General features: G+C 39.5%; 1 protein-coding gene across 1 annotated transcript in view; it reads right to left on the reverse strand.

The window, feature by feature from the left end:
• Positions 1 to 1,002, reverse strand: part of ZDHHC15 (zinc finger DHHC-type palmitoyltransferase 15) — a 162,218-nt gene extending 161,216 nt beyond the window's left edge. Inside the window, exon 1 of the mRNA XM_032847726.1 lies at positions 437 to 1,002. Within this exon, the coding sequence (XP_032703617.1) occupies positions 437 to 572 (136 nt within the window). The 5' untranslated portion in view covers positions 573 to 1,002. The remainder of the gene's footprint in view (positions 1 to 436) is intronic.
• Positions 1,003 to 8,507: the final 7,505 nt, after the last annotated feature.

Genomic DNA, 8,507 nt, shown 5'->3' on the forward strand with positions numbered 1-8,507 from the left:
TGGGGCTCCTATTTGGATGCTTTGGTGGGATTCGTAGTGCAAGCAGTTTAACGATGCAGGGTGTGTTTTCTCAATTCTGTAGGGTTGTCCTGTATGAGAAAAGGGGGCTCTAGTGGAAAGTGCCAGGAAATTCTTGTGGGTATGGCCAGGGAATAAGGGAAAAAACCCTCAGTGGGAAGCGATGGCGACATGCTGGGACCCTCGTGGGAAGACTGTGAAGAAATACTGTGAGAGGCCAAGGCTGAAGACGAGGAGGTCTCCCGAGAACTAAGAACAAACAAACCCCTCCCCTAAAAAAAAAAAAAAAAAAAAAAAAAAAAAAAGCCCTGCAGCGTGAGGGCTAAGAACACGGGGAGGGAGACGCCAGTGTGAAGGGTAGGACAGACAATTATGCTGGAGTATAATTTCCCCACCGTAGGTGCCCAGCTCCACTTACCCAGGCAGAGTTCAAAGACGTAGGCGTAGTAGGACCAAAGCACAACGAGGACAATAACGAGCACTGGAACCCAGGAAAGTACTCGGCGGCAGCACCGTAGCCCCCCGGACAGAGCCATCTTCCAGCTCCGCCGCATCTTTGGATCGAAGATCGACCGAGCAGGCCTGCCGGCGCTGAGTCTGAACTGCCCGGCAGGGAGCTGGGAGGCAGGAAGGCGCGCTGTGCGGCGCTCCACTGCCTAGCCTGGCGGGAACCGTCTCAAGGAGCAGATACCACCTGTAAGGCTGCGGGGCAGAGCGCGCCCGGCCTGGCACGATGCGCGTGAGTCATGGCGAGGAGGAACTGGCCTTGTTGGAGCGGAAGGTGATCCGCCCGGCAGTCGAGGCTGGGCACGCTAGGAGGGAATGCAGTCCCTCCCCTTTCCTCCTCTTCCACACCCTTGCCACAGCACTACATGCAGAGCTAGACCTCTGCAAAACGGTGAAGCTCAAGAAATTTGGGTCCGCCCATCCGCTTTTACTGCACTGCGTCCCCCCACCCATCTCCTTTCTGATCTCTTTCTGGTTTTTGTTGTTGTTGTTGTTGGGTTTTTTTGTTGTTGTTGTTGATTTTGTTTGTTTGTTTGTTTGTTTTCGGTCTCTCTGTTTCCCCCCTCAACACAAATGCGGGAGCACACGTACACGCTGTACGAAAGATGCCAGCCATATCCTCTCAAGACTGAAAGGTTATCCAACCCCATCCTCCCACTGCCGCTTGAACAATGTGCTTAACGCGTAGTGCCGCAATCACTGCTTAGGTAAGTCAGTTCACAGGATGCTCCCTCCTTCCTTCTCCTCCTCCCTTACCCCTGAGTTTAGCTTCGTCCATTTTCAGAGCAAATAAACCCATTGGTATGGAAAAACGAACGAAGGGGACGTTAATTTTGTGAGGGGTCAGGGAAAGATGCAAAGGTAGTAATATTTAAACAGCTTTAATAGCAAATGTTTGCTAGGCAGACGAGAGGGGAAGGATCTTTCAGACAGAGGAAGCAACGTTTGCAAAAGCAGAGTCATAAAAATCCAAAAGTGTCCAAGGAACAACTAATATGGCTGGAGAGGGTGTGTGAAGATGAGAGGCTGGACTGAGACTGGGAATATAGGCTGAGGGAACAGTGTGAGGGTCCTTATACGCCCTGCCAGGGTGTGTGAACATAATCCTGTAAAGCAGGTTACTGTGAACAGCCATTAAAGGTTTGGGACAATGGAATGACATTAGCAGAGATGTATTTTTGTGAAAGAACTGGCAGGATTTGGGAGAGGAGGACGGCTTGGAAGCCCAGTTAGCAAGCAATTTAATTCAACAAATGTTTTGGGATGGTTGCTTTGTGTAGGTCAACTTTGGTATAAAAAGAATGAATAAACAGGAGGCCTGTTCCCATGAAGCCCATCTTCTCTTCAGGGGAATAGGTGTTCAATGACATAAGCACAATAATGGAAGTATAGTAAGATTTTGACACTTATGGATTTGAAACTCACTGTTGAATGATTTCTAAAGGTCTATAACATGGAGAAATTTGTGATTTTGCTGAGACCATGCCTTATTCACATTCTGTATTGGGAACAAGGATTTCAACAGGGTTGTGCTCTATTCTTTATGGTTATGTATGCAGTAATTTCCTGAAGCGATAAGAGCTTTCTTGTTTCTTTTCAGATTAAGTTCATGGTTGATACTACTAAATTAATGATGTAGTGAAACACAGACTCATTTCGGTTGCAATATTTATCTTAATAAGCCAATTAATTATTTGAGTCCTAAGGTTCAGACATAAATATTTAAATACTATTTCCAGCATTATTGAGGTATAGTTGACAAATAAAAATTGAATATATTTAAGGTGTATAATGTGATCATTTGGTAGGTATATAGACTATGAAATGATTATGACAATCAAGCTAATCAATGCATCTATTATCTCATAGGTACCATTTTTAATTTTTTTTTATTTAATTTCTTTTCAGTGTAACAGAATTCATTGTTTATGCACCACACCCAATGCTCCATGCAATACGTGCCCTCCATAATACCCACCACCTGGCTCCCCCAACCTTCCACCCCACCCCTCCGCCCCTTCAAAACCCTCAGATTGTTTTTCAGAGTCCATAGTCTCTCATGGTTCATCTCCCCTTCCAATTTCCCTCAACTCCCTTCTCCTCTCCAGCTCCCCATGTCCTCTGTGTTATTTGTTATGCTCCACAAATAAGAGAAACCATATGATAATTGACTCTCTCTGCTTGACTTATTTCACTCAGCATAATCTCTTCCAGTCCCATCCATGTTGATACAAAAGTTGGGTATTCATCCTTTCTGATGGAGGCATAATATTCCATAGTGTATATGGACCACATCTTCCTTATCCATTCGTCCGTTGAAGGGCATCTTGGTTCTTTCCACAGTTTGGTGACCATGGCCATTGCTGCTATGAACATTGGAGTACAGATGGCCCTTCTTTTCACCACATCTGTATCTTTGGGGTAAATACCCAGTAGTGCAATTGCAGGGTCATAGGGAACCTCTATTTTTAATTTCTTAAGGAATCTCCACACTAATCTCCAAATTGGCTGCACCAACTTGGATTGCCACCAACAGTGTAAGAGGGTTCCCCTTTCTCCACATCCCCTCCAACACACATTGTTTCCTGTCTTGCTAATTTTGACCATTCTAACTGGTGTAAGGTGGTATCTCAATGTGGTTTTAATTTAAATCTCCCTGATGGCTAGTGATGATGAACATTTTGTCATATGTCTGATAGCCATTTGTATGTCTTCATTGGAGAAGTGTATGTTCATGTCTTCTGCCCATTTTTGACATGATTATCTGTTTTGTGTGTGTTGAGTTTGAGAAGTTCTTTATAGAGCCTGGATATCAGCCTTTTGTCTGTACTGTCATTTGCAAATAAATATCTTCTCCCATTTCGTGGGTTGCCTCTTTGTTCTGTTGACTGTTTCCTTTGCTGTGCAGAAGCTTTTGATCTTGAAGAAGTCCCAGAAATGCATTTTCACTTTTGTTTCCTTTGCCTTTGGAGACATATCTTGAAAGAAGTTGCTGTGGCTGATATCGAAGAGGTCCCTGCCTATATTCTCCTCTAGGATTCTGATGGATTCCTGTCTCACGTTGAGGTCTTTTATCCATTTTGAGTTTATCTTTGTGTACGGTGTAAGAGAATGGTCAAGTTTCTTTCTTCTACATATAGCTGTCCAATTTTCCCAGCACCATTTATTGAAGAAATTGTCTTTTTTCCACTGTATGTTTTTTCCTGCTTTGTCGAAGATTGTTTGACCATAGAGTTGAGGGTCCATATCTGGGCTCTCTACTCTGTTCCACTCATCTATGTATCTGTTTTTATGCCAGTAACAGGTACCATTTTTTGATAAATATTTTTTATTGAGATATATTTTACATACAACATTGTGTAAATGTAAGGTGTACATTTTTTGAAGTTTTATTTACATTCCAATTACTTAACATATAGTGTAATATTAGTTTCAGGTGTACAATGTAGTGATTCAACAGTTCCATACAACACTAGGTGCTCATAATAACAAGCACACTCCTTAATCCCCATCATCTATTTAACCTATTCCACCCACCCATCTCCATTTTGGTAACAATCAGTTTGTTTTCTGTAATTAAGAGTCTGTTTTGTAGTTTGCCTCTCTGTTTCTCTCTCTTTTTTTTCCTTTGCTCATTTGTTTTGTTTCTTAAATTCCACATATGAGTGAAACCATAGGGTGTCTGACATTTTCTGATGGACTTGTTTTCCTTTGCATGATATTCTAGTTCCATACATGTCCTTGCAAATGGCAAGATTTCATTTTTTATAGCTGAATAATACTTCATTATATGTGTATGTGGCACACACACACACACACACACATATATATATATGTATATCTATACATATATATATATATATATGCAATCTTCTTTATCCATTCATCAGTTGATGGACACTTGTGCTGTTTCTGTAATTTAGCTGTTATGGATAATGCTGCTAAAAACGTTGGGGTGCATGTCTCCCTTTCACTTAGTATTATTGTATTCTTTGGGTAAACACCTAGTAGTGTAACTGCTGGATCTTAGGGTAGTTCTATTTTCAACTTTTTGAGGAACCTCCCTACTGTTTTCCAGAGAGGCTGCACCAGTTTGCATTCCCACCAACAGCACAAGAGGGTTCCCCTTTCAGTGTTGTCCTGTTGTTCTTGTGCTGTTGATTTTAGCCATTCTGACAGGTGTGAGGTGATAGCTCAGTGTAGTTTTAATTTGCATTTCCCTTATAATCAGGGATGTTGAACATCTTTTCATGTGTCTGTTGGCCATCTGGATGTCTTCTTTGGAAAAATGTCTATGTCTTCTGCCCATTTTTAATTGGATAATTTTTTGAGGGGGTTATACATAAGTTCTTTATATATTTGAGTTACTAACCATTTATCACATATGCCATCACAAATATCTTCTCCCATTCCCATAAGTTGCCCTTTAGTTTTGTTGATTATTTCTTTTGCTGTGCAGAAACTTTTTATTTTGATAAAGTCCCAATACTTTATTTTTGCTTTTGTTTCCTTTCCCTCAGGAGACATATCTAGAAAGAAGTTTCTACAGCCAATGTTAAAGAAGTTACTGCCTAAGTTCTCCTGTAGGGTTTTATGGTTTCTGGTCTTACATTTAGATCTTTGATGCATTTTGAATTTATTTTTCTGTATGGTATAAGAAAGAGTGGTTCAGTTTCATTCTTCTGCATGTTGCTGTCTGGTTTTCTGAGCACCCTTTGTTGAAGAGACTGTCCTTTATCCAATGGATATTCTTTCCTGCTTTTCCTCAAAAATTAGCTGACCGTATAATTGTGGGTTCATTTCTAGGTTTTTTATTCTGTTCTTTTGTTTTATGTGTCTGCTTTTGTGCCAGTAAAATACTGTTTTGATTAGTACAGCTTTGTAATATAACTTTGTAATATAACTTGTAATATAACTTGTAATATAACTTGATTAGTACAGCTTTGTAATATAACTTGAAGTAATTGTGAAGCCTCCAGCTTTGCTTTTCTTTTTCAAGGTTGCTTTGTCTATTCTGGGTCTTTTCTGGTTCCATACAAATTTTAGGATGTTTTTTTCTATTTCTGTGAAAAATGCTAGTGGTATTTTGGTAAGGATTGCTTTAAACGTGTAGATTGCTTTGGGTAGTATAGACATTCTAAGATATTTGTTCTTCTGATCCATGAGCATGGAATACCTTTCCATTTCTTTGTGACATCTTCAATTTCTTTCATCAGAGTTTTCTAGTTTTCAGAGTACAGGTGTCTTACCTCTTGGTTAGGTTTAATTCTAGGTATCTTACTGTTTTTGGTGTAATTGTAAATGGGATTGATTCATTATTTTCTCTCACTGCTGCTCCATTATTGCTATAGAAAAATGCAACATATTTCTGTACATTGATTTTGTACCCTGTGACTTTACTGAATTTGTGTATCAATTCTACCAGTTTATTGGTGGAGTCCTTTGTGTTTTCAATATAGAGTATCAAATCAATCATCTGCAAATAGTGGAAGTTTGACTTCTTCCTTGCAGATTTGGATGTCTTTTGTTGCATTCTGTTGTCTGATTACTGTGGCTAGGACTTTCAGTACTGTTAAATAACTGTGTTGAGAGTGGACATCCCTGTCTTCTTCCTGACTAGAGGAAAAGCTCTCAGTTGTTCTCCATTGAGTATGATATTAGCTGTGGGTTTTTCGTAGATGGCCTTTAAAAGAACAATAGATTTTTTTAAAAAATCATTCACCACAATCAAGTGAGATTTATTCCTGGGATACAAGGGTGGTTCAATATTTGCAAATCAATCAACATGATATACCACACTAATAATAGAAAGGACAATAACCATGTGATTATTTCAATGGATGTATCAAAACCATTTGACAAACATGTGATCTATTATTCAGAAATTTCCATGTGCACTTGAAAGAATGTGTATTTTTCCATTTTAGTCTGGAGTGTTCTGAATATATCTATTAAGTCCATCTCGTCCAGGATGTCATTGAAAGCCATTTTTTTTCTTTTTCATTTTCTGTGTAGTTGATCTATTCATTAACATACATGGGGTGTTATATTCCCCTACTATTATTGTATTATTTTCAATGAGTTCCTTTATGTTTGTTATTAATTATTTATATATTTGGGCACTCCCATGTGGGGTGCATATTTACAATTGTTATATCATTTTCTTGGATTTTCCCTTTATGAGTATATAGTGCCCTTTTTGTCTCTTTTTGCAGTCTTTGTTTTACAGTCTAGTTTGTCCAATATAATACTGCTTCTGGCTTTCTTTTGAAATTCCTCTGAGTGATAAATGTTTCTCCATCCCCCTCACTTTCATTCTGCAGATGTCTTTAGGTCAACAGTGAGTCTTTTGTAGTTAACATATGGGTGGATCTTGTTTTTTATCCATTCTGACACCCTATATATATATTTTTTAAAGATTTATTCATTTATTTGAGAGAGAGAGAGACCAGCAGGGAGGAGTAGAGGGATAAGGGAGAGACAATTCCAAGGAGACTCTGCACTGTGAATGGAGCCCAATGCAGAGCTCGATCTCATGACCCCAAGATTATGACCCAAGCTGAAACCATGAGTTGGTCACTCAGCCAACTACACTACCCAGGTACCAACCCTATGTTTTTTGATTGGAGTGCTTGGTCCACTTTCATTCAAAGTAATTATTGATAGATATATATTTATTTTCATTTCATTACTTGTTTTGTAATTGTTTCTGGAGATTTTCTTTGATCCTTTCTTGTCTTTGTTGCTGTTGGTCTCTCCTTTGCCCTCAGAGAGTCCCCTTTAATATCTTTTGCTGGACTGGTTTAGTGGTCACAAACTCCTATAGTTTTTGCTTGTCTGGGAAGTTCTTTATATCTCATTTATTCTGAATAACAGCCTTGGTGGATAGAGTATTGTTGGCTGCAGATTTTTTCCATTTGGCACTTTGAATTTATCATCCCACTCCCATCTGGTTTGCCAAGTTTCTGTTGAGAAATCTCCAACTAGCCTTATGGGTCTTCTCTTATAAATTAAGGAGTTCTGATGTCTTGCTGCTTTTAAGATGTTTTCTTTCTAACTGTATTTTGAAAATTTAATTATAATATGTCTTGATGTTGGCCTGCTATTGTTGATTTTGATGGGAGTTCTCTGTTCCTCCTGGATATGGATGTCTGTTCCCTTCCCCAGATTAGGGAAGTATTCAAGTCTTCTTTCTTCAAATAAATTTTCTGCCCCCCTTCTCTCTCTTCTTCTTCTGGGACTCTTATAATATAATTGTTATTACATCTGATGGAGTCACTGAGTTCCCTAAGTCTATTCTCATGTTGCATAATTCTTCTTTCTCTCTTCTGTTCAGCTTCATTATTTTCCATCATTTTGTTTTCTAGGTCACTAATTCATTCCTCAGCTTCTTCTAGCCTGCTGTTCATTGCATCAAGCCGATTTCCAATCTTGTTTATCACATTCTTCATCTCTAACCGAGTCTTTTCTAACTTTTATTTCTGTGGGAAGGGTCTCACTGATATCTTCTATTTTTTTTTTTTTCTGAGGCCAGTGAGTATCATTATGGCTGTTGCTTTAAGTTCTCCATCAGGCATGTTACTTATATCTATTTTGGTTACATCTCTGGCCATGGCCTTATCTTGTTCTTTCATTTGAGATAAATTCCTCTGTCTTGACATTTTGTCTAAGTCTCTGCCTTCTTCTCCGTGTTAGAAAAGCCAGTTATGTCTCCTGCTCCTGAAAGTAATGGCCTTATGAAGAAGAGGTCATGTAGTGTCCAGGGCCTCATGTTTCAGGGAGTGTCTCTGGTGTGTGCTGTTCGCACTCTGCTATTGTGTTTTGTCTGCTCTATCCTTCAGGCCATTCGTCCATGGAGTCTGTCCTTGCCTGCTGTGTGCAGTGTTTGGTCCCTGGACTGAATGTGGAGAGTTTTAACTAGGTGTGCTCTGGTCTGCTTGTGAAATGAGACCTGACACCACTTCCATGAGAACTGAGGCCCT

This window comes from Lontra canadensis, unplaced genomic scaffold (assembly GCF_010015895.1).
Source record: "Lontra canadensis isolate GAN:19392208 unplaced genomic scaffold, GSC_riverotter_1.0 scaffold192, whole genome shotgun sequence".
In the NCBI taxonomy this organism is placed as follows: Eukaryota; Metazoa; Chordata; class Mammalia; order Carnivora; family Mustelidae; genus Lontra; species Lontra canadensis.